At 48.5% G+C, this 26559-nt stretch overlaps 1 protein-coding gene across 1 annotated transcript; it reads left to right on the top strand.

Moving 5' to 3' along the window:
• Window positions 1-151: 151 nt before the first annotated feature.
• Window positions 152-19083, top strand: FAM89A (family with sequence similarity 89 member A). Its single transcript, XM_032430362.1, has 2 exons — window positions 152-436; window positions 17833-19083. The coding sequence occupies exons 1-2, from the start codon at window positions 152-154 to the stop codon at window positions 18094-18096; spliced, it is 549 nt and encodes a 182-aa protein (XP_032286253.1). The 3' UTR covers window positions 18097-19083.
• Window positions 19084-26559: the final 7476 nt, after the last annotated feature.

Below are 26559 nucleotides of genomic sequence, written 5' to 3'. Positions count from 1 at the left end.
GGGCCGGCCGGAGGGGGCCGGGCGCGGGGCGGGGCTCCGGGGAGGGGAAGTGGGTGGGGCGCCGCCGGGAAAGGGGCGGGCCGGGAGAGCCTTGGGGCCGGGGCGGCGGCGGCGGCGGCGGCGGGGCAGGCGCGTGGCCGGGTCCGGCGCGATGAGCGGGGCCGGAGCGGCGCCGGGGGTGGCGGACGCGGTCCGAGGGCTGCGGGTGGACGGGCTGCCCCCGCTGCCCAAGAGCCTGAGCGGGCTGCTGCACTCGGCGTCGGGCGGCGGCGCGTCGGGGGGCTGGCGGCACCTGGAGCGGCTGTACGCGCAGAAGTCGCGCATCCAGGACGAGCTGAGCCGCGGGGGCGCGAGCGGCGGCGGGGCCCGGGCCGCGGGGCTGCCCGCCAAGCCTCCCAACCTGGACGCCGCGCTGGCCCTGCTCCGCAAGGAGATGGTAAGGGGAGCTCCGCGGGCCGGGGCGGGGGGTGTTCCTCCGTCCGGGCTCGCCGTCCCGGGAAAGTTCGCCGGGACCCGCGCTCTGTCCGGAAGTCCCCGCGCCCACCCGCCCCTTTCTGGCTCTTTTGCCCCAGGCGCCAGCGCCGAGAGAGGAGCACTGTCCTCTCAGCAGCCCCCTTTTACTAGTCCTCTCTGTCCACGGTGGGACCCTCACCCGGGGAGGCTTCCCACTGAAAAGGCAGTTTTCGGAGTCCGGGCGCCCCAAGTCCGGCCCCAGCTGGCTCGGAAACGGGCGGCGGGAGGCGCGGCGTGGGGTTCACTCGTGGCCTCGCGGCGGGCGCGGCTTGGTCACCCCTCTCCGGAGTGAAACAGACCTCCCGGGTCGGGGAAAGGCTTTCACTGCGGCGGCGGGGTTTAGACCTGTGCGCGATTGTATTTTTCTGCCTTGGAGAGGACAGTTTTTGTCCGCGCGAGTGTAGACAGCAGATTGGAACGGCCCTCGCCCCCTCCCCCGCGCCCCAGGCGGCTCGTGCAGAATCCGATTACTGCGGGATGGCTTCGGCCCCAGATGGCTGTGAAGGCGAACGCTCGGCCCCTCCCCTCTCAGCGCGGTGGGGCCGAGCCCCCAAGCCCGCTTGAGAAGAATGGAGGGGGTGCGCTCCCCGTCTGGGTGAAGCCCGTGTGGGTTCTTCGGGCTGTGTCTGCGCGCCAGACAATGGGGCTTAGTCCTTGGGAAGTACATTTGATGTGTGTGGACCGGGAGACGCGATTTCAGGTGACGCCAAAAGCAGGGCAAGGGCAGGGATTTAGGTGGCATTGAGCCTTTCTCCAGCTTTCGCCTCCAGGCTTAGGCCAGGCTGGCTGGTAACTGGAAAACTTCCTCCTTTCTATGCTCTCGCTGGCCCCTGATCACCTACTCCTGGCCACCCGCTCTCTTGGAATCTGCCCCTTCTTTTCTCTTAGTGCAGGTTCTAAGTACAGGTAAAAACTTTACTAAGGAAATCTAATCTATGAAAGCTGCTTTTCTCCCCCAGAATAAATTTGCCAAAAAGCTTATCACAAAAACCCTTTAAATATGCATCTAGTACTTTAAGATATTGTTTAGAAACATTCAATTTATGCCTCCTTGTTTTTTCAGGAGCATATCCATTCTGAAAAGTAAGACTTAATTAAATCTAGGAAAGCAGCCTTAAATTAACATTTTTTAATCGATTAGATATTGTCTTCCCACTCTGTAGCTGGCATTGAAATTGTGATTTCCAATCCTCTCTGAATAGATTTTCTAAGCTTCTTACAGAATGACTTAAATTCCAAGACAACCGTTTTTATTTATTAATAAACATTAATCGACACCAGCATTGCACAGCTAGCGAGCTGTATTTTAATTAGATAAACCTACACCTAGTATGTTTATGGTCTGAAGTTAGATGTAGCCTAAGTATGGGAGTGAAATGGGAAGGCTCTTCCTGGGTTAAGTCCCATGCTGGAGGAGACAGGAAACCCTCAGGGCCACTCCTATTGTGAAACTCTGGTTTATAACGTGCTCTGGTGGCTTGGAAGTCAGTGTGCCATTCCCGAAAGTATTTTTCCAGGTCCCTCCTGGTGCAACTGCAGAACAGCCACAACCTTACAATTATGCCTTGGACCAGAGTGCTCTCTAAGCCTAACTGTTTGAAGCACAAGGAAAATAAACAGCCATCTTTGGTCCGTCTGATATTTAGCTGCGAGAAAGATAAGGAAGATAGGGCTACAGGCCTTGACAGGTCCTTTCACAGAATGTCACAAGGTCTTTTTAAAAGTGCTCTAGGTCTGTTGGCTTTAAGAGATTTACTAACCTGGGGCGGCAGGGTCTGAGTGGTAACCTAAGCTGAGTTCATTCCTGAATTATCTGTGGAATAGTTTGTGTTGATCTATTTAATTGGAAGGCCTGAGGTCAAATCTGTGTCGAGGGACATGCTAGCAGTCGTGGCAGAATGTGATTAATCCCTTTTTGAAAAAGTCCTGTGCAATCACAGATTAATGTGATTAATCTTTTATTATTTTTTTTTTAAGTCCTGTGCAAGCAGTGGTGGTGTGGGAAGGCCTCTGAAGGCGACAGAATTTTCTTTCTTTTTTTTTTTTTTCTTTTTTGCGGGAAAGGAGCAGCAAAGCTGGAATAAGGCAATAGCACCAATGTGATAACAGGCCGTAGAAAAAGCGGGAAGTGGGAGATGCCAGATGTCTGCTTGGAGAAGGGGAGCGCCTCCAGCGGGGTGGGGGCCCGTGAGTGGGAAACAGGAATCCAATGGGGGACACTGCTCTGATGCAGGAAGTGCAGGAATTGCCAGTTAACTATTCGAGGCTGGGAGGTGACTTCAGCATTTTTATGGAAAGTGCGGCTAAGCAAAACAATTAAAAATTACTCACAGTCCAAGCACCTAGAGATCATCACTGTTAATAGTTAGGGAAATCTCCTGTGTAGGCACAGTGTGAATGCTTTCTATACGTCATAACTTCTCCGTGAGATGGATACTCAACGTCTATTTTATTTATTTATCTATTTATGTATCTGTTGGAGTATAGTTGACACAGGATGTTACATTAGTTTCAGCCGTGCAACATAGTGACTCAAGTCTGTTTGTTAAGGTGTGCTCACCACAGGTGTAGGTCCCATCTGTCACCACACAAGGCTATTACAATACGATTGACTATATTCTCTATGCTGTACTTTTCATCCCTGTGACTTACTCATTCCAGAACTGGAAGCCTGCACCTCCCATTCCCTTTTGCCCATTTTGCTCATCCTCCCTAACCCCGTCGCCTCTGGCAACCATCAGTATGGTCTCTGTTATTTATGGGTCTGTTTCTGCTTTTTGTTTGCTCATTTGTTTTGCTTTTTAGATTCCACATGTAAGTGAAATCATATGGTATTTGTCTTTCTCTGACTTATTTCACTTAGCATAATACCCTCTAGGTCCATCCTGTTTTATATATTTTTTAAAAAATCACTCAGAATTTAACTCCCCTACAATCACATGTTAAACCAGATATGTCCCAAAGCCGTGTGTGTGTGTGTGTGTGTGTGTGTTTAAGATTTTTTATTTATTTATTTGAGACAGAGCACAAGCATGGGGAGCGGCAGAGGGAAGAGGGAGAAGCAGACTTCTCCCGGGAAGCCTGACGCAAGGCTCAATCCCAGGACTCTGGGATCATGACCTCAGCCACCCAGGTGCCCCCCAAAGCCCTGTGTGAACCACTGCATTGTGTGCACTCACACTAACACAGATACACACGGATCACATTATGCATCCTTATTTGCTTTTTTGGGGACACATAGTGCAAAGGTTTTCCTAGTCAGTACACATTATACTGCGTGCGGTAACTGTGGTATGCCGTTGTGCGACACGGTAATGACCTTGCAAAGCCATCACTGGGAAGGGGAGCTTCATTGCAGCAATGGCGGAGTCCAGAGGAGTGGCTCCTTGGGGGAACGGTGGTTGGCCGTTACATCAATGGAGGAGTATGTCACACATTTAAGAATGAGGAGCTGGAGGCTGGCAAAGAGGCTTGGGCCTGGTGATACGCACTTGAGGGGTGGCGAGGGTGGAACCTGGGGCGGTCGGCATCCGGGCCTTGTGAGGGCACAGGGTTCCGTCCCGTGATTGGTGGCGCTGTGCTCTGCTTGAGAATCGTGGTTTCCACTGCACCCCACGTTTCAGCACTTCACGCTCTAGGAACCCCTCTTCTGTGAAGCTCGGTGCTGCTGCGGGTCCCCAGCCCTGGCCCCAGTGGGCCCATTTGGAAAGCCATGAGGGTCGCATAGATGGTTACTGCTCTCTAGACCAGAAAGAGTCCTTTAAAGCAAGAGGCTGAGTTTGTGGGTTTTTTTTTAAACATCAGATGGTATTTTAAAATCTCACTCCACAGATGTTTAGGGGGTGTGCATTAGGTGTAAAGTGCTGTGGAGATAACAAGGATGAACGGGGACTCTCTAGCTCCTAAGGAGCTTCCACCTGCTGGTAGATGTGGTCATCTTTACAGCAATGGAAGTGCTGTGGTTCAGACCTGTTCTCAGATTTCTTGACTGGAGTCTCTGTATTAGTAATCGTAACTCAGTCTGAACTAGCTCTTGCAAAAGGAGAATCTTGAAGGGCCGGACATACACAGAGACAGGCTAGAACCAGGGCTGACGGGGCCCCCAGAAAGTCCACTGTAGTCTTCTCTCTCCCCCACCATTTTGTTTTCCTACTTTTTTGCACCGTAGCTGCTGACCAGGTCCATGCTCAGGTTTGGCCATGCTTCTTAGTTCCAGTTTGTAAATACTGTGTGGATGGATGCCGGTGGGCCCAGCTTGGGCTGTCTGGCCAGTCTGGTCCAGCTAGTAGTGACTGAGGACAGGACTGCATTTAACCGAGCTAGTGTGACCATGTGGATGGGGTGGGTGTGGGGGTGCTGGGGATTCCTGCAAAGAAAGGCCAGCTTGCAGATACAGAGCAGGGGGCTGCTGGACAGCCAAACTATTAGATACACAGACCTCTTCCTACATAAAAATACTTTGCCCTGAGGGGCCCCACAGTTTGAAAGATTCTTATCTGCTAAGCTGACAAAGTCACCTTTGCTCAGGAGACCTCAGTTGGCATTTCAAATCCTTGCACGTGACTGAAGCATCAGGGACCCCTGACACATGCGTTCCTTGAAGTTTGTACATAGACCACCCGCCCAGCAGCTCTGTGACATTAGCTCATCAAGCTTGGATACCCCAAAGAGTCACGAAAGCACAGACAGAAGATCTTCAGATATTGGGGGGAGGGCAGCATCCCTGGGGGTTCTTGGGTTTTGCCTCTCAGACCAGCAGGGGCGAGTTCTAGTAGCTTTGATTTGGAACCCCTTTTTTTCATGTTTCCTTTTTTTTTTTCTTAGAACTGTCAAGTAGTGGGGCACCTGGGTGACTCCGTGGGTTGAATGGCCGACGCTTGATTTCGGCTCAGGTCATGATCTCAGGGTTGTGAGATAAAGCCCAGCATCGGGCCTGCTTGAGATTCTCTTTCTCTCTCTGCCCCTGCCCCCTTCTCTCAAATGAATAAATAAAATCTTAAAAATAAAAAAAGTAGTTATTTTGGTCACCAACCCATGCATGAGTGGGAAATCATCCACACGGAACTTTTGAGTTCCTGAGCTGCAGGGGTTTAGGGGAAGAATTTAACCTGATTAAATAAAGCTTGATTTCTGAGACCAGCAACGCTCTCTTCCCTGCATTTTTGTTGAGAGAACAACTAAATGTGCAACGAGTTTGTGCAGTGAACTGTATTCCAGGACACATGCATTAGCTTGAATAGCCCACATCCCAGTGGATTTCAGTTCTTACCCTGCGTGTGAAACCAGTGTCTTAGCAAGGGGATTTTAGTCTTTAAAAGGTTTTATGGTAAAGGTCCAATCCCAAGTCAGGCCTACGAAATGCCATCTGGAATAAAAGCATTAGCAACCAATATAGCACTCTTGATTGATGTTGATCACAGGAGACTGGGAATGTCTGGTGGCCTTTAACACTGTCTTTTTGTTTTCACTGGTCTTAACACCAGCGTGGTTTACTGTGTTCCCCAAAGGATAGACCACCAGCCCCAGAATCCCCTAGGCTGCTTGCTGAAATGCTGGTTCCTGGGCCTCTTCTTATGCCAGCAGTATCTGAATCTAGGAGAAGGCAGAATCTGCATTTTTAACAAGCCCTTTAAGAATTGGGCAGCTCCTGGGGCGCCTGGGTGGCTCAGATGGTTAAGCGTCTGCCTTCGGCTCAGGTCATGGTCCCAGGGTCCTGGGATCGAGCCCCACATTGGGCTCCCTGCTCAGCGGGGGGCCTGCTTCTCCCCCTCCCTCTGCTTCTCCCCCTGCTCATATTCTCTCTCTCTGTATCTCTGTGTCTCGAATGAATACATTAAAAAAAAAAAAAATTCTTTAAAAAAAAAAGAACTGGGCAGCTCCTGAACCAGGCATCAAGAGCTTGAATTCTGTTATTAGATTACGTGATATAATTTAGGCAAACACTTCACTATTTTCAGCTATAGATCCCCTATGGGGAAAAAGAGAATTAAATGCCACAAAGGCTCCTTTTGTTTTTGTTTCTAAAGATTTTATTTATTTATTTGAGAGAGGGAAAGAGGACATGCGAGAGAGCATGAGTGGAGGGCAGGCAGAGGGAGAAGCTCCCGCTGATCTGGGAGCCCAATGCGGGGCTCGATCCCAGGACCCCGGGATCATGACCTGAGCTGAAGGCAGACGCTTAACCAACTGAGCCACCCAGGCGCCCCTGGTTTCATTCACTTTTGATGTTACCTCTAAGTGAGGTTATATTTACAGTCCCAAGATTTGAAGATAGAGGATTAAAAGATACTTTTTCATACCACCTTATCTACTACTGCCCCGACCTGTAGAGACTATAAATGAATATTTTTCCTAACTTAACAAGTATCTTGCAAGAAGCAACATCCTCTGCTTTTCCCCCACTTGTGGTTAAAGGCCTTCCTCTGTTGCATGTGAATGTGAAAGTGCCCCAGTTGTTGGCACTTTGGGCACCTCTTCACTGCCAGAGGACCTCCACCGAGAAAGTGGACCAAGCCCGAGCATTTCTGCATCTCCCTGGGCCAGCGTTGCTGTAGATCTTTGAGGCTGTGTGGGCAGCGAAGTTCAGGGAGGGCTCAGAATGAGGACAGTGGCCCTGCCACCAAGCAGCGGTTGGAGGCTTTGCAGTTTTGCTTCTAGAATGCCCACCTGAACGCCACAGAGACTTCAGACCTCAGTTGGAAAAGCTAGTTTTCACGATCCTGTGTATGAAAACCTACGGATGGGCCACAGACTCCACCAACAGGAAACCAGCCGTGAGACTGGCTGGGTCAGATATTTGCCCCCAATTAGCCAGTGTCATTCTCCAGAGCCCAGACCTTCTATTCATCTCATTAGTTGCCCACAGGCTCCAGATGTTTCCAAGTGATAAGCAGGCAGGGCGCGTAAAGGTGGTTCTTTTCTTTCCTGTTGCTCCTTCCCTCATGGACCCTTAACCCGGAGATGTACATCCTCCTCCAGGAACTTTGGAGACAGACAAACCCTTAGGCTTCCTTGTGGTGCTGCAGAAACTCATTAAGGCCCGTGGCCTTTTCTGTCTTGATGAGCGCTTTTTGCTCACTGCCCTGATTGGCCCTAAGAGCATTGGGCTGGCCTACTTTTGAAGGTGTAGAATCCCGTCTGCAAGGATTCTGGGAGGAGGCGCTGCCCTTGACTGCAGAGGGTACGGGGAGAAGGGAGAGCCTCTGTCCTCTGACTAGTGCTCTCCCCAGGATGGGCAGCCTCTGGGGGCCTGTTACAGCCTGGAGAAGCTGGGCTGAGGAGGATTACTGCGGTACATTTGGAGACCAGAGACCATGGAAAGAGGCTGCCTGGTGTGTTCTTATGTTGCCGACTGCCCTTAGAATTGGAGAGAAGATAGCCAAGTTCACCGCAGTTAAAAGAGAAATGGCAAGGTGTTTAATAACCCTATGGGAAGGAAAACAGTAAGGTATCATGTTTTATCTAAAACACCAGCAGAGATCGAAAAGAATGACCATCACAATGGTGAGGGTTTGGGGAAATAGACACCATAAAAACAGAATTTCTTGTGCTTTTTATGTGAGGTCTGCAAAACACCAGCTGCTGACAGGAGGTTTTCTATAATTGTCCTAGAACTTGGTTTTCTGGTTTTTCACTTCAGATTTTCTCCCCCAACTGCATCTCCTCTTGCAGAGGGGGAGTTTCAGTTAATTGAGTATCACTCAAGAAAATGACAAAACACAAACTAACCTTCAAATGTGTGTTGTGTTCCAATGTGTTGTTGGCCAGTGATGTTTTTCCCTCCAGTCCCACCTAATTTCAGCATCAGCGTATCCATGTCTGTGCTCATTATCTTGAGTAATGAGGTTTTAGGCTTTGATATAAATCCCTGATGAATGATGGTCTGTTGTTTGCAGCCCCAGGGCTGGGGAGGGATTGGAAGGAAAGCATCCTTTTCCCTTCTCCCCTTCTGCAATTTCATTTTTATAATTTTATCTTATAGTCACACAGTGAATAATAATACTTGTACACAGATGGGTATTGCAGTGATATATAATCATATAATATAAAATAATGATGGAATACTATACAGTCATTGAAAAGAATGGTAACTATACAAACAGATGTTGATAGTATTAAAAAGTTACAAAACAGTGTATGTTTACATTTGTATATGTGGTAACTAGCCAAAAAACAACTTGCATAAGCGTAGTGTCTTGAGGGATGTATACTAAACTGCTAAAAATGGGTATCTTAATTTTTTTAAATGTGTATATATTTTAAGATTTTGTTTATTCTAGAGAGAGAGAGAATGGGGGCGGGGAGGGGAGGAGAGGAGCAGAGGGAGAGGGACAAGCAGACTCCACACTGAGCATGGAGCCCAGCACGGGGCTCGATCTCAGGACCCTGAGATCATGATGACCTGAGCCGAAGGCAGACACTTAACGGACTGAGCCACCCAGGTGCCCCTAAACATGGGTATCTTTAAAACAGCAGTTCTTAAAGTGTGGTCGGGAGACATTCTCGGGGTCCATTGTTATGTGGTGGTCATATTGATAAATGTGATGTTTTAAAATACTACCTAAGGAAATGGATCAACATTTGGAAGATCTGCATAATTCAGTTGAGTCAGTTTTTCACATTTCTTTGTAGAACCAATGCTTGCTGTTACAAAATCACACATGGTTAAAAGATCCATTCAAAGTGCAAGACTAATGGATTTTAATATAACAGTATGAAAAGTTCATTGGCATAGTTTCAAATTCTACACTGTGGCCAACTAAAGGGTAGCGTCAAAAAAGAATACCCAGTTTTCTAAAAGGCTATTACAGATCCGTTTGAGGCCAGATTTTCTTCATTTACTTCAACCAAAACAACCTGACACAAAGGATCAAATGTAGGAGATAAGCCAGACATTAAAAAGATTTACAAAATGGTAAAAAAAAAAAAAAATTTACAAAATGGCATTGTTTATAAAAATGTCATGTTAGCATGTAATGGGTGGGTATACTATTTATGTTTAAGTGGATCACCTTAAACTTTAATAAGCTTCTCAGTTTTGACTTCTAATAAGGTAAATGTTGATAGGTATAACCCACATAACAAGAGCTTGTAGGGACCCTCCAGAGTTTTTAAGAATATAAGGAGGTCCCAAGACTAAAACATATGAAGATAGCTGCTTTAGACCATGGAATTTGGGAAGGATGGTTTACATAATTATGAACCACTGACATTCTAATATAATAAGAATGTTTTATTTTTATAATGGGAAAAAAGTAAAAGAATGAGCAAAGCCATTACTTAAAAGAAAATGGTTGATTGCTTTTCTTCAGCTCAGCCTAGAGCAGCGCAAGAGGAAACAGGCTTCATCGGTACCGGTTATTAGTTGGGGTGAGAGAGAAACAAGCATGTCCGAGGAGACGTTGCAGAATGGGCTCTGTCAGCGTGGATGTCCTCAGCTGTCAGCAGAAAAACACCACCGAAACTGGAGAGGGTGTATGGGCGAGTGCAGAGCTGCGCGAGCTTTGGGTGTGGCTTAATCTGGGGCGGGGGAGTGGTGCGCCATGCAGCTTGTGTTCTGTCTGATTCACCGAGGCTCTGGAGAGTCTAGTCCTCAGCCCGTGGGCCCAGAGTATTCACAGGGGATAAAGCAGACCAAATAGCACGAATGCTTTTCCACCCAGGAGGGGAGAGTACAGTGCAAGAGCCACGTGATGGATTGGAAGCTTGCTTAGTGAGCACAGAATGACAGGCCAGGAGCTTCGAGGTCCTTCAGGGGTATTTCAAGTCGGGCTTGAGTAGCCGAGTTAATAGCCCCTTCCCTACTGATCAACACCCAAGGAGTCTTTCTCTTGGGTTTTCCTTTGCAAAACAGTATGCAGGTCAGTGTCCTTCTGTTATCACATCCTTTATTCAGAAATCAGGTTATGATCCATTAGGTCACTGCTTTATTACATTCCCGCCCCGCAGATACATGCTGGACACCTTGATTAGATTTGGGGCATTTCCCAGGTCCTTTCTAAAATAAATTCACGAGCCATCTGTGTCTGCTTAGTCACTCATTAACATTTGAAAAAGATAACTTTGAAGTGTTCCCGTTGTAAGTTAGTGCACATTCGTGGTAGAAAATCCAGAAAATTCAGAAAAGCCGAAAATAAAAGTCACCTGTGACGTTAGCAGCTTGCCACACACCACAGCAGACGTTGTGTCATCTCCTTGCCCGGGTCAGCCGCACAGACGGGACGGGCTGATGGTCAGAGCGCGGGCGCTGGAGTGTGGTGCGCCTGTGCTGCTCGCTGCCCCCCACTCTAGGCCCCCCGTCAAGGGCCTTCATCTTTCAGGGTCCCAACTTCCTATTCATAACAGAATCAACACCTACCTCTCAGAGCAAGGATGAGGATTTCGTATTTGTGTCCAGCTGAGATTTTCCTCTCCAGTCAATTACTAGAAATGAACCTAGGCACCTGGGTGGCGTAGTCTGTTGGGCATTGGACTCTGGGTTTTGGCTCAGGTCCTGATCTCGGGGTTGTGAGATCGAGCCCCCTGTGGGGTGCCACGCTCAGTGTGGAGTCTACTTGGGACTCTCTCCCTCCCTCTGCCCCTCCCCCCAAATAAATAAATAAAATCTTTTTAAAAAAGAAATGAACAGCTGGTTAAAAGTTGCGGCCTATTTTAAGGCTTTTGATAGACCTTGCCAAGCAGTCCTCCACAGTGTGCCTACATGATACGAGTTTTTATTACTACTGGTTTTTACAATTAAGAGTATCATGCTTGTTGAGAAAAAAATTAAGCAGTATAGAAGGCTGTAAATACCGATCCCACTTTCTAGAAGTAAGTTCTGCTACCAGACCTTTTCTCCTCCCAGCAGAAGCTTGCACACCTCTGTGTGTGTGTATACATATAAAGGGAGTTCCTGCTAACATACTGTTGGTAACCTGAGCTTTTGTGCAAGGCACGTGGGTCACTTCTACTCCAGTACATACCCAGCTGCTCATCCTTTGAAATGACTGCCTAGTTTTTATTGTATGACTATACCCTATTTTTTTAAACCACGTTCCTTCCACTTTATGTTTCAATGTAAACTTTCATACAACAAACTTTTTCTGCATCTGTCCCCATATTTTGGGACACCCCCCCAACTCCCATACTACAGCTCATGATTCTGTAGCTTCACTTGGAATCTATACATCCCTCCCACCCAGTGTGAGGTGGGATATTTATCATCTTTGGTTGAGGAATGCAGTGGTAGGGAGATAGATGGTCTAGTGTGGGGGTGGGTGTCATTTCAGAGCAGACCCCAGCATGACTTCCTGATCTAACCCATCCCCACACTTTGCCCTGCTTCTCCCCAGCTCAGCCCACAGGCTCGGCAGGGGGTCTTGGAACAAGGCGCAAATAAGACCATTTCTTCTGATGTCTGTTCTGTTTTCTACTCATTGCTGTATTTTAGAAGAAGTTGGCTTTTGTTTATGTCTCCTAAATGTACTAGTGAATTACACCAACTCATTTTTAGTTTCATAAATAAAAACAGACTACTTTTCGTAAATACAACTTATTTCTTAAAAATATCCTAAAGTTTTTTGTGATGCTTGGTTTTGACCCAACAAAAGTTTCCTTTTAAAAAGTTCCTTCCATCTTCTAAGCCTTGTATCCGAGTGGTCATGTGTCTGTTGTGATTTTTTGAAAGTTTGGAAGAACTCTCTCCCCCACGGCACCCTCCAAAGATAGTCAGAAACGTAATGACCCAAAACCCAGCTGGGAGCCACCAGCCTGTCTGAGGTGTATTCATGTGGCCAGTCCATTGTGCGTTTTTGAGACAATTTCAAGGACGATTCAGGATTGTTTGGCCCCCTTGTTAGAGATGTTCTGGATTGGTGAGCCACCTGTGCGTGCAGCCGGAGGGGTGCAGGCGAGCTCTGTGCTCGGGAAAAGAGAAGAAAATGATCAGGAAGTTAAGCAGGAAGCCCAGACAGACAGAGGAAGGAATGGCGTTAGCAGCTGAAAGCGGTGGAAACTTGTTGATTGTTCTTAATTGTCGTGAAGGTCTAGAATAAGGGCTACAAATTACAGGGTCTTTGAATTCTGTAATTTTCTTCAAGTATCTGAATTTTTAAAAATCTGCTTTCAAAAAAGAGCTGCATTTTCTGAATGCAGCTGTGAATTAGATCAGCCGTCCTTCAGGGACATGTGGGAACACATCACTAAGATGACAGGCTTCCCTTGTTTGGAGAATGGGGACAGTGCTGAGGGTTAGTGGGCTTGCAGAGGGCGTTCCCCACCCCCCAGTCCTTTTTTTCTGGAAGGACACGTTCCCATTTGTGGGTGATTTAATCATGTTCTGAAACAGCTCTGCAATTTAATTCCCTGGCGTGGTCCCTCTCTCCCCTTCCCATATGCCCAGAGCCTCAGGTCTTCAGGGTTGAGAGACTGATTTCTGGGGCTGTAATGAGTCCCTGTCCCAGCTGCGGAAAGTGTGACTCTAGAAAGAGCACTCAGGGAGCCAACTTGGGGTTGGGTCTTCTGTCAAGCGGGAGGTGAGTCTTTTTTTGTCGATGTGGCAATAACCATGTGGTCTGGGGCTTTCTTCGGGGGCACGAGGGGGTGCTCTGGGCACAAAGGGCTGCCTGCCTCGTCAGCCTTGCCACCTCTGCGGCTACCTGCGGGGTGTAGTAAGGGGCTGGCTCGTCCCCACACGACCCCACTGCCAGGCTGTTGCTGCTGCAGCCAGATGTCCTCTGGGAGGGCGTCTCTACTGAGAGGTGTTTGCACAGAGTCGGCCAATATCTGAGTGTCTACACTGCAAGGCTCTGTGCTAGGTGCTGGGGGATTCCAGAGGGAGAAGGGGCCACTGCATGTGGGCTTGTCCCGCATTTGAAGAAAGAAGACCCATGTGCTTACTAGCAGTGAAAGGTAGAGAATAACAGGGCAGGGGAGTGAGCAGCACCTGCGACGGAACCAGTCCAAGTCCAAAGAGTGGAGGAGAAGGTGGTGTTGGGCCAGGCGAGCAAGGAGAGTTTGACAGACACGGTGGGGACAGGTCCGGAACAGTGTGCGGGGAGGGGCCTCCGGCCAACTGAGCCATGAGGTGCAGGTAGGGGAGAGGAGAGTCAGACCGGATCGTGGAATGCTGCCTAGGGATTTGCAGTTTGCCTCTAGAAAATTTAAGCGCAAGTGTTGAAACAACCACAGCCGAGGGAGGGGCATCCGGGCTGGGAGCTGGGTTTGCGCCTCATGCCCTCCTCACTAATTTGGAGGACTGCTGGTAAGTCAGATGAGCTTTGGCCCAGAGCCTGCAGAAGGCGCTGAGAAGCTGGGATGTGCGGAGTCACGTACCTGCAAGCGTTTGTGCTTCAGTCCCTGGTCAATTAGCCTAAGCACTTGGCGTCTGCTCAGGTGTGTGATAGGTGTGCGAGGGACCGAGCTGTCTTCCTAGGCGGGGCAGCCCTCTGTTTCTAGGCCAGCGTTCCACCTGAAGACAGGGCAGCTTTGTGAGTCATGGGTTGCTGCAATGCAGAGAGATCCAGAACACAATCCGACTCGAGGCCTGGAAGACCTTGGACATGGCACCTGAGGAGGAAAGCCCGGGACTGCGGGGCTTTGAGCAGGCACGTTCAGAGGACGGCAGCTGCTGAGAACCTGTCAGGGTTCTAGAGCCCTGCTGTCACCTGCACCCACTCCCAACCTGCCCAGAGGATGAAAGTCAGACCCAGTCCAGGAGCATGTTGCTCCCCGCCCCCCAATTCTGTTGTTTGCCCATTCTTCATTTCCAAGGGGGGAAACGGGCTTGGGATAGCCCAACCCTCCTGGTGTCAGAGTGACTCAGTAGAAATAGCTCCAGGAGGGGCACCTGGGTGGCTCAGTCGGTTGAGTGTCTGCCTTCGGCTCAGGTCCTGATCCCAGGGTCCTGGGATCAAGCCCCGCATCGGACTCCCTGCTCGGTGGAGAGCCTGCTTCCCCCTCTACCTCTGTCTGCCGCTCTGTCTACCTGTGCTCTCTCTCTATCTCTGTTAAATAAATATTAAAAAAAAAAAAAAAAAGAAATAGCTCCAGGACGTCAGATGAATCTTTTCTATGATTTTTTTTTTTTTTTTTAATTCCTGTGTAGTTAACATCCAATGTTGTACGAGTCTATGACTTTTTAAGCAAACACTAGTGCGGCTCTGGGAGGGTGTGACTCTCTTTATTAAAGTTTACATTCCTTGTATTAAATCCTAGAACAGATAGGTAGGCGTGACCTTGCCAAGATGGAATCTTGCAGAATGGTTACTGAGTTCAGATCTGGACACTGGAGGAGCCGTGGGAAACAGGAGCCAGTCCAGGGGAAGGGACCCAGTGGTCAAAATGGGCCAGGAGGACGTCACGAAGAGTTGACAGACCTGAAGCTATTGGCTTCTACCCAGGGGGTAGAGGTGTAGAGGCGGTGGAATGAAAATTACCTTCAAATATTTATTTATTTATTTATTTATTTATTTATTTATTATTATTTTTTTAAAGATTTTATTTATTTATTTGACAGAGAGAGAGACAGTGAGTGAGAGAGGGAACACAAGCAGGGGGAGCGGGAGAGGGAGAAGCAGGCTTCTCACCGAACAGGGAGCCCGATGCGGGGCTCAATCCCAGGACCCTGGGATCATGACCTGAGCTGAAGGCAGACGCTTAACGACTGAGCCACCCAGGCCCCCCAGTTATTTAATTATTTTAAAGATTTTATTTATTTATTAGAGAGAGAGAGTGAGCGAGCACGAGGGGCGGAGGGAGAAGCAGACTCCCAGTGGAGGGGCCACAATCCAGGATCCTGGGATCATGACCTGAGCTGAAGGCAGACGCTTAACGACTGAGCCCCCCAGGCGTCCCATACCTTCAAATATTTAAAAGGCGGCTAAGAGAGGAATTAGATGTGTGTGTATGCAGAACAGTTACACGTAGCATCAAGGGCCCTAGAACCTACAGGCTGGGAGATTTTGACTTTGTGTGGAGAAGCATTATGTCCACTTGGAAATGAATGAACTGGTGTAGAAGGGTTTTAGGGTTTGAAGGTGAGACCTTTGAGGTCCTTTCCTATTCGAGAGTCTACAGGGTCCACCCTGGTCCTCAGGAAGCAGGTTTGCTGGCTGACTTTCATCCGGCTTGACTGCACTGGCAGCTTTTTCCCAGAGGTGGTCGGGTGGTTCCTGCTCAGTGTTCACGACTGAGTTGGGGCAGGAGGAACACGGCGCCCCGGGGGCCCCTGCTGTTTGCAGGAACCCTACTGCCTGGTAAGTCCCATACCGGCCATTCCTTTCCAGGTTGAGATTCTGCAGGCTGGCAGAGTGGAGGCAATCAGGAGTGTAATAACGGCAATAGCAGCTGTTACTCTTCAGGAGTTGAACAGGATGTCCACGGTCTCACACTAGCACATGGCAGAGCCAGCCTGTGAACCCAAGCAGGTAGGCTCGGAGCCTGAACTCGTTACTCCATGCTCTTCTGCCCGGCTGGCCTGGAAGTCAGCGCTTACAAGAGAATGCATATAAGGGACCCAGGAAAGACAGGTATTTGTGTCAAGAACACTGGGTTCTTGGGAGCCTGGGTAGCTCAGTTCGTTGAGCGACTGCCTTCAGCTCAGGTCATGATCCTGGAGTCCCTGGATCGAGTCCCACATCGGGCTCCCTGCTCGGCAGGGAGTCTGCTTCTCCCTCTGACCCTAACCCCTCTCATGTGCTTTCTCTCATTCTCTCTCAAATAAATAAAATCTTTAAAAAAACAAAAACAAAACACTGGGTTCTGCACTGGAACTGGATGTCAGCATTGTCTGGGTAGTTTTTCCAGCACAGAGTCAGGAACCCACTTTTCTGCTTGACAACAGGCACACAACCAATCAGGATGAGGAGTGATGGCGTCTGACCCATCTGTGGCAAGTCTGAGCGTCTCTTGGTTTGCCCATGGCTTTACCTAGTCAAGGTGTACTTTTGAGAATAGGATGCCATTGAGCTGGTCTGCCCTCTCAGATCTGTATCCTGAAGTCTTCCCTGAATGTCGTGGCGAAATATGCTAAGTCGGTGGGACCTGGTTCTGTTTTGATGGTCTGTTTAGCTGTAGTAGAGAGAGCCACTGTCTGCTTGGCTATTTAGCGTGGTTGAAGGGTGTGAAGAATAACTTGGCATTTAACACCTGTCTTGTCATGAGATGAACGCTGCTTTCTCGACCCCAGCTTCCCTTGTGTGGAAGTCTCATGTGGCAGGTCTCATCGCTGGATAATTATAAAGACTGTAGATCTTCTCTTTCTCTGTGTTTTCTGCGTGCGCGTTCCCATGCTTTAGCCCTGGACTTGCTATACAGGAGGCATTTGATTACTGCTTATGAAAATGGATGGATATCTCATAGAATCCTCCCAGTAGCCCCATAAGAGAAATTATTAGTCCCTTTTGTCATCAGCCAAGGCGTAGAGATGATACATGACTTGCTCAAGGGCCAAGATGCAGAAGGCAGGTCTCTTAGCCTCCAGTTTAGAGTTTCTCCCCTTGCCACTGGGAGGGAGTCTGCTGCCCCACGGCAGGGCTCAACAGCCCTGGCACCGTGGTCCCCACACCTGCCGAGCCAGAAGCCGCGGGGTTCACAAGATCCCCAGGTGATTCTCATGCGTGTGAAAATGTCAGGTGTGCTAGTCTAGGCTGCATTTCCGAGGGGATGAACCCTTCTCTCTTTGGGATTGATGGAAACAGTGCACTTCCTGTGCCGATTTTGCTCTTTCCCGTGGGACGGGCCATGGGAAGAGGGGAACTTGAAGATAAATATGTGACTTTGCAATGTTCTTTGTTCCCCCACCACTGGTGAAAGTAGTTCCCAGGAGACTCTCTGGACTTATTCAATCGCGCCCCCAAGTCTTATTAGACTTACTCAATTGCTTGCTCTGGGGGTGATCCCCCCAATCATCTTTGGGTACGACTGACTTTGTCCGGGGGGAGAGGGAGTCTGAACACCACTCATGGGAGCCCAGAGGCCGAGCTGCTCAGAGGGTGGGTGCTCCAGGGGGCGGTGTGTGACACTGATCGGTGAGCCGCTGTCGTTGGCGAGGGGACTCTGTTGTCCCAGGGAGTGCCTGAGTGCCAGGGTAAATTCCGCAGGCTGGGGCCCGCCACCCCGCAGATGTGATCCTTCCCTGCCACGCTGAGTCATGTCTGAGGTGTGGGCATCCCACAATTAAGGTTTTCTCAAAATTGGAAAATCAGAGCATTCAAGTGATGCTCCGAGTCGTTCCCTGTATGGAAAGAATGTGCTGGCTCGAGCAGGTTGCTGGCTGAGGGTTCAACTAAAATTAAACTCGAGTGCTGACTTCTTGTTTACCCCCCCACCCCTTCCCTCAAGGTTGGCCTCCGCCAGCTGGACATGTCCTTGCTCTGCCAGCTCTACAGCCTCTACGAGTCCATTCAGGAGTATAAGGGAGCATGCCAGGCGGCGTCCAGCCCGGACTGCACTTACGCTCTGGAGAACGGCTTCTTCGACGAGGAGGAGGAATATTTCCAGGAGCACAGCTCCCTCCACGATGGGGCGGGACGGGGCCCCCCGAGGGACCTGTCGCGGCCTGTCTCCTCGCTCTCCGGCAGCGACTGGATTCTGGAGTCCATCTAGAAAGGGATCTCGGCGCAGAGGCCGCTGCTGCTCCCAGACCCACTGTCAGCCTCAGCTTCTCCTCCCCAAGAAGGCTCCTCTGCTCCTCCATCGCGGGCAGTCCCCGGGCGCGAGCCGCCAGGGCTGCCGGTTCAACTTGGAGGACACGCGTGGCAGTCTGTTGCGACGGCTGGAGTGTCTGCCTAGGTGGCCTCGAGGTGCTCGGCGACGTGCTTGGCACCGCGGTACAGAGACACTCCGGCGCACGAGTCCTGTCCATGCTGGGAACCTAACGGGACGATCCTGGGGGAAGACTCTCCTGGGCATTTCACCCCAGATGACTTTTACTAGTTACTTCCTTGCAGGTGGTAGACGGTTTGCTATACTCTCTGTTGTAGGAATTGCCTCCAGATTGCAGTGTAGGAAAGCTAACATTTTGCAGACCCCCCCTTCCTTAATAAATCGGCAGCCTTCCTTGCTTTCGTCTTGTGAGCTAGTTTAAGGCTCTTGGTTGGGCTTTCTTTGTAAGCTGCGTTACTCACTGTCCCCGTGACTCCGTGAACGCTTTGTACCAAAAAAGTAAACATTTCGGACCACACCAGTCAACTGCATTCTCTTCACCTGCTTGTGGCAGAGTGGAGAGAATCAGGAATGTAACAACCGCAATAGCAGCTGTTACTCTTTTCAGGAGTTGAACAGGATGTCCACGGTCTCCCGCTAGTCAAAATTTGGATCCCTCTTTGTCTATCCGATGGAGGACGGAGGAAGAGAACACGGAGATGGGTTACGTTGGCAAAAAGAAACAGGGGCAAGCTCCTGTTTTGTGTCATTCACTATAAGATGGCAAACGGTTTTGTTCTGGAAGATTCTAAATGTAAACTAGTATATTAGAAAGCAATCCTGCCTCTTCCACTCGAAGCAATGATCACCTTAAGCCTTAATATATTTATTAAAATCTTTTATGAACGCTTTATACTTTGTAGGTTAAAAATGAGGATAAAATGCTAAACTCTCTGACTGTAGTTGTGTGTTATTTTGGTCTGAACTCAGAATCATCCGTTTTCAGAACTTGAATGCATTGAATCCAATCAACTACTGAAAGAAAATTATGGTTTGTTTTCTTGCCATTAAGAATTTGAAAGAAGCACTATTCCTCTATTGATTTATTCTTGGAACTGTTTTATCCACAGTAGACCCCTGTTTACAGGTAGGTCTCAGTGCTGTTGTATCTCTGACTACTTCAGACCCCCTGCCCTTCTTCTTTGGACAAGAAGTGATAATTGCTTATTCACAACCCTTTGGGGTCCAAGAGAGGAAGTAAAACATCCTCATGGGCCAGCATGTTGACAGCCTGTTACATGACCGTACGTCAGGAACTGGGGTGAGTACAGAGAAGGAAGAGCGTTCCTGCTATTTTCCTGTGTTGAAAGTAGTAGTTAAATGAGAGATGGCAGTAAATTGCCTTCAGTATGTGGCCCAACTGTAAAGGGGGGACGAGAACAGTAAAAGTGATAGGACCAGGTGAAGTCTGGTCATCTTCCGGAAACTTTGACAATGAAAGGTTAACAATGCTTGAAACTTGGGTCGGCTGTGCTCAGCCCTGACCACATTAGAATCACTCTGGGGGGCTTTTAGAAGAGTCTTGAGATTCTTCTAAATCTCAAGAACCCCTATCTTCGTTTTAATTAGTAAGGGGTGAGACCTGGGTCTCTGCCTGGTTCTAGAAGTCTCGCAGGTGATTCTAACGCAGATTCAGTTGCCATCTAGTGTTCAGACTGGCCCGTGAAGCAGGCATCCTGGGACACACAGGAGAGCTATAAGCTCTCCTACCCGACCTGGACCTACCGATTCAGGCCCTGCGTCTTCACAGGACCACCCGGTGATTCTTGCACATGAAGTTCAGCAGGCGCTGCTCACGTCAGTCCGGGAGGACTACGTCATCTCTGGGGGGAAGCTTGCAGGGCTGGCTCAGGCTTGGGGGAGCCCCCTCGTTGAGAATGCAAGGCTTCCTTGGGTCTGCTGCTTCTGGGTTCTTCTGGAACCGCAACCATAGGTTCATAGTGCCTTTGAGTTTGGGGGCGCTCATCTCATTGCGAGATAGGCTATCAGAGCTAGAAGTGGAAGGAATCAGGGCCAGCGGGGGGCTGCTCCTTTGCTGGGGGGAAGGGCTGACACATTTCTCAGCCTGACGGTGAAGTGGCATATATACAGAAGCCACCATAGTTTTTAATATGCCATTTGAAATATATATACATCATCCCAAGCTTTCTCTTACTCCAGATATAGTGACTGTTGTAAATACAGCTTGGCAAGGAATATTAACATTTCCCAAACCATAACGTGTTTTCTTTTCTTTTTTTATAAAGATTTTATTTATTTGACAGAGAGAGACACAGCGAGAGAGGGAACACAAGCAGGGGGAGTGGGAGAGGGAGAAGCAGGCTTCCCGCCGAGCAGGGAGCCCGATGCAGGGCTCGATCCCAGGACCCTGGGATCATGACCTGAGCCGAAGGCAGACGCTTAACGACTGAGCCACCCAGGTGCCCCCATAACATGTTTTCTAATACACTGTCCTTACAGAGATGCCACAGATGATTAGAAAATAAATTCACCGGTGTCCTTTATTGCTTCTGGGCATACATCGTACCCTCTAAGTTTGGGGTAGGACGGTTGTTCTACTCAGCGGCCGACAGAGGGCTGGGTAGGCTGTAAGGCAGACCAATGTTTTCCGAAGCGGTGAGCTACTGTGTAAGACAACGTACAGAGCAGTTAGAAAAATCACTTTAGCTTCCTACGGCATTTGTGCCGTGAGCCCAGAGTGGAATTCAGAGTCACTTAACCAACCTGACTCCTGGCTTCCATTTTGCTGTAAGCTAGGGTGACGCCATTCATTCAACTGACATTTATTTAGCGCTGGTCTGGGTCACGTTGAGTCGGGCACCGAGAACAACCTGCGGAACCTGAAGAGCCTCTAGCAGATGCCATTTCCACAAACAGCCAACATGTGAGGTTAAGTGTTGTGATCAGGGCAGCGCCAGGGCCACTGAGGCCTAGGAGACTCAACAAACACTGGGGACGTTGGCAGAGGTGACGTCTGAGCTGGTTTTGAAGGGTGAATAAGTTGGTTTTTTTTAAGATTTCAGAGAGTGTGAGTGTGAGCGGGGGGAGGGGCAGAGGAAGAGAGAATCTCAAGCAGACTCCCCACCGAGCGAGGAGCCCAAATGGGGCTCGATCTCACGACCCTGAGATCATGAGCTGAGCCAAAATCCAGAGCCGGCCTCTTAACCAACTGAGCCACCCAGGCGCCCCTGAAGGGTGAATAAGTTCTTCAAAAAGAGGAGTGAGCAGGCGGATAGAAGGGCATAAGGTCTCCAAAAACTTACGTATAACAACGTGTGTGCTTTCATAAAACGTTTCCATTTCTGTAAATAAAAACACAGGTCAAGTGATTTGCCTAAGGTCATGGCTAACTGACAGAGCTGGAGTTCGGAGATGTGGTTTGGGCTTCATTTATGTTTCAGGCCCAAGCAGGTGCTGAGCTAGCGTGAAATCGAGGAGATTATCCGCTGTGGCCTTCAGTCTCACATCACAGCACATTAGTATCGCACAGCGGATTGAGCAGCGCTTTCTACCTTTCCACCTGACTTCTCCGGCTACTGGTCACCTGAGGTCCCTAGATACCCAGTTTCCTGTCTGGTTCTCCTGACTCCCTGAAGAACGTGCACAAACGGAGTATCTAGAGAATGTTGAGCAAAACCTTTATTAAATACGCTAGCCGAGCAATATTAGCAAAATGAAAGTGTGAAGCAAGTCAGTAAGGACACGTTGTGCCATCTGGAGAATTATATATTGCCAACCTCGGGCAGAAGCTCTGAGACCTCCCTCCCTGCTTCCTGTTCTGTTTCCAGGACGGAGAATCTCTAACGAAAGTCCTACAGGAACACAGAAACCATTGTTATTGGGAAGGGCGGTTTGGGTGGGAGGAACACTTGCATTAGAAATCAGTCAAAGCCACGTCCCAGTTCCCTTCAGAGGGTGCAGCTCTGTTCCGGGCCTTTAGGGAAGAGAGCACCTTACCTTCCATTCCCTGTCTTTCTCCTGCCCTCAGGATGGTAATAAGATGCCAGAGTGGGGCTCCAGGAGAAAGAATGAAAGGGGAGACCATTAAGATGGCCTCTGAGACATTGTGTTAGAAATAAGAAAGCGCCTTTGAAAGCCTAGGGATTTCACAAGGGTGGGAAAACAATGGGGAGTTGAGGTTGAAGGGCAAACTGGTGACCCTGTCCTGCTATGCTCTGCATAGAACCCCGGGAATCTAGATGGAGATGAATTTGGAGATTAAGGACGGGGCTCACTCACCAGACTCAACGAGCAGTGTGTTCCCGGCATGCCAAGGCCAGCAACACACCCCACCCGGCACTGGTCCTCTCTGTGGCTGATCCCCACTTGCCCTGCTGGCAGAAATACCAGGGAAGACAGGTTCAACCAAACCCCCCTGTGGTCATACGCCATGTGACTGAGTCCTCTCAACAAGCTTCTATCAGACACACCCTAGATGACTGTTCTCCTTGATGAATAAACCTCTCCAGGCTCAGCCGCTCCTACCAAAGCATGTCCATTGTGCTGGGACCTCAAACTGGAAGGAGCCTGACGGAAGACCTGGACGCTGCATTTATCTGCCCCTGCTGTAGAAGAAAGAAGGGGAGCATACTCCATAGGGCAGGAGACACACTCTAGAACAGACATGTGCCTGGTCATACTTTTACTTGTCTTAAAGGGATTGATAGGATTTATATACCACCTCTGTTCCAAAAAACTGCTTTATAAAAATTCACACAACACAATAAAATGCAGTTTTTTTAAAAAGTGGGTTTAGAAATCAACACCAAGGGAATACAAGGGCAGGACAGAGAAGAGGAAGCCTGGTATAAAATCAGCATTAGGAGCACCTGCTGTGAGAAATGCAAGTTGTCCTATTTGCTAGCAGAACACAAATGAGGCCGATTCTGACCTTGTATCCAAATTAAAGCCATGGGTAGATGGTGAATGCTCAGCTCTCAAGCAGGTGTTTACCTTGGTGTTTCCCTGCCAAGTGTGTCCAAGCAAGGTGTCCTCTGGAAAATATGGGGACGAGTCAGAAGAGCACTCTTTAAATGTTTGCAAGGGACTCTTGAGAGGTCCATGGATCCGCTTCGACCTAATGTAGGGATCTCCTCCATCACGCACATCCAGTCATGGGCCTTCTGCTGTAGCAGCTCCCAAACCAGGAAGCCGTGTTGTAAGGTGCCTTTCAGAGAGTTTCTGGTAGGGCTCTGATGTCTGCCTTCCCTTTGATGAAGTTGCAGATAAAGGATTATACTTCACAGGAGAGTCCTGTTCAAATTTGGGATGGTGAGTGTATTTGCGTGTGTGTGTGTGTGTGTGTGTGTGTGTGTTGGGTGGCGGGGGCTGCTCTTTGCCAGATGATTTTGTGGTAGGCTGAAAACTGCTCCCCCCTAAACATCTTGCCCAAAGATATCATCCTTGGAACTTGTAAACATTACTTAATTTTTGAAAAAGCCTTTGATAAAAGATGTGATTAAGTGAAGGATCTTGAGATCACCAGATTATCCTTGATTATCCAAGTGGGGCCTAAATGCCATCAGACGTGTCCTTGTAAGAGAGAAGCAGAAGGAGATTTGACACACATAGAGGAGGAGGTGATGTGGAGCTGGAAGAGAGATTGGAGAGATGCGCCCACAAGCCTTGGGATGGCAGCGGCCCCCCCAAAAGCTGGGTCAGGCAAGAGGCAAGGAATGCCTTCCTCCCTGGAGCCTCTGGAGGGAGCATGGCCCTGCCAACACCTTGGTTTGGACCCAATGAAACTAGTTCTGGACTTTGTGCCTCTAGATTTGGGGGAGAATAAATGTGTTGTTTTAAGCCACCAAGCTTAATTTGTTACAGCAGCTGCAGGAAACTACCACAAATTTCTGGGCACAGTTAGGTTCTTCCCTGCCTTTGCTATTTATCCGTGTCATGCCGGGACATCATCATTCAATCTGCTGGCTGAACACACTGTGCTAACCCTTCCAACGTATTCAGATACATTTCCTGATGGCTCTTAGAGCCAATTTAGTTGATGGGCATCTTCTAGGGTTAATATAAGGATAAAATGACTTATTAATTAGAAAACCCTTAAAATAGTGCCTGGCTCAAAGTAAAGATATATATACATAATATATATAAGAAGTCATATATAAGTCATGTATGGTGCCTGGCTCACACTATATATAAATACTTGTCAAATAGGAATAAATAAATAGAATCCTGTTTTGGGTCCTGGGGTTCTTGCTTATTTGTAGTGCTTTTCCTCTGTTGACTCTTCAGGAGCCAGAGAACATTTTAAATTTAGTCTTAGGTTAATAACATTTCCCTTGAGAATGTGTTCCCAATTTTATAATGAAAGGTTATGGCTAGATGTGTTAGATACCAGAAAGAGACAAGCCAAGCTTTAAGGCTCACAGCTGTTCCACTGAGAAAAGCCTACAGTGAAATGCTCATTTCTTTCTATAGCTTCTTCCCTTGGAGACAAAGGACTAATAAATCTAGTCCTATTCATGTGAGTTCTGTATTAAAAAAACAAACAAAAAACCCCTCTCTTGTTCTCTACTCCTAATTGTATTTGAAGAACAGTAAATTACCCTTTTCTCAACAAGGGAAGGTGGGTAGACCCAAGGCTGCAGCGTTAGATGGGGCTGGAGACCAACACAGCCCCAACCTCGGCCCGCGCCCCTCCCCCCCATTAGATTAGGAGTAGAGGCCAAGGTTTTAATCCCATTTCTGTCACTATCTGCTTGTGTGACCTTGAGCAAATCCCTTTACCAATCCAAGCTTCAGTTTCTTCATATAAGACTGTGATTTAAAAAATATCTTTAACTTTTCTAATTGATGCCTTTTTGTTTTGTAAATACCTTTTAAAAAAAATGCCTTTGGCTCTTACATACACTGTGATGTAAATGTCCCAACTTAGTTCAAAGGGCTTCAAACACTGGGGTAGAAATCTTTTGACCAAAGACCACTTGTCTATTTTCCATATGCCTTATTAGTCCATATTGTGCTCTCATGAATAGGGCACTCTCTCTCCTCCGGTTCTGGGCGGCGTTGAGAACTCCAGGGCCAGCAGTGGGCCCTGTCAGAGTAGCCACGGTGTGACCATCACGGATCAGACTGTACGAAGCAGGTTTTCTGCAATTGCTTGAGTGCATATGCTTTTCGGTGAAAGTGGCGATATCTGAAAGTGGGAGGGGCAGAGACAGAATCTCAAGCAGACTCCCCGCTGAGCACGGAGCCCCACTTGGGGCTCCATCCCGCTACCTGAGCCGAAATGGAGTCTGACACTTAACCGACTGAGCCACCCAGGCACCCCTGAAAGTGACTTTTTATAGCTTCCAGTGGATTTTCTTACAACTACCTTTTATAGTTGTTAGACCACATCTCAATTTCGCACGGGAGGGGTGGGGCTTGGAAAGCACAGAAGCACCGCTGCTACCTTGTAACTTCCCAGTGTAACTGACTGAGCAATTCTGCTGCCTCCGGACAAACTTTAAAAAGAAGAGAAAAATGTAACAACTGTAAATGTAGGCGGTCGGTATATGGGTTTTCACTGTAGAATCCTTGCAACTTTTTTGTATCTTTGAAATTTTTCATAAAGAAATGTTGAAAAATATGTAGGGAAAGATGAACTCTGTTGGGTGGAGTGAGGGGAGGGGGGAGAACTAATCATTTGTTCAAGTGCACCTACTGGGCACCCTAGGGCAGCCTTTCCACCCTGTTCCTGGAGTCCAACCCTGATGTAATAAACAGCATGCTGAATGGACTCTAAGATCAGAGTTGGATCAGATGGGTCTCCTCTTAGTCCTCTACCATACCTTGCACAGCCTTAGCTGGCTCATGCTCACAGATACCAAGGAAAGAGGTTTCTAATACTTGTTTTAAAAAAAATTAGCACATACTTCTAAGGTGCTCAAGAAAGACTGGGATGTATTGTGTATGCATTAATAAATCAGTGGTATGGGTGGCTCGTTTGAGCATCCGACTCTTGATCTCAGCTCAGGTCATGATCTCAGGGTCGTGAGCTCAAGCCCTGTGTTGGGCTCCACACTGGTCGTGGAGCCTACTTAAAAATTAATAAATAAAAATAAAGTAAAAAATTGGTGATGTGTTTATCCTCACTTATCTGGGTTGACAGGTCAAATATTTGAGAAGGTGGGATCAGCATATCACATTGTAATTTTTTCTAATACTTTTTTTTTTTTTAAGATTTCATTTATTTATTTGAGAGAGAGGGAGAGAGAAAGCCAGCATGAGGGGAGAGGGAGAGGGAGGCCCCACCCCCTAACACGGGGCTCTATCCCAGGACTCTGGGATCACAACCTGAGCCGAAGGCAGACTCTCCACCGACTGAGGCACCCAGGTGCCCCTTTAATACTTGTTTTTTAATTGACT

Source organism: Phoca vitulina, unplaced genomic scaffold (assembly GCF_004348235.1).
Source record: "Phoca vitulina isolate PV1807 unplaced genomic scaffold, GSC_HSeal_1.0 scaffold43, whole genome shotgun sequence".
In the NCBI taxonomy this organism is placed as follows: Eukaryota; Metazoa; Chordata; class Mammalia; order Carnivora; family Phocidae; genus Phoca; species Phoca vitulina.
The sequence above is the reverse complement of the archived record's forward strand: the minus strand, read 5'-3'. Positions and strand labels throughout refer to the sequence as shown.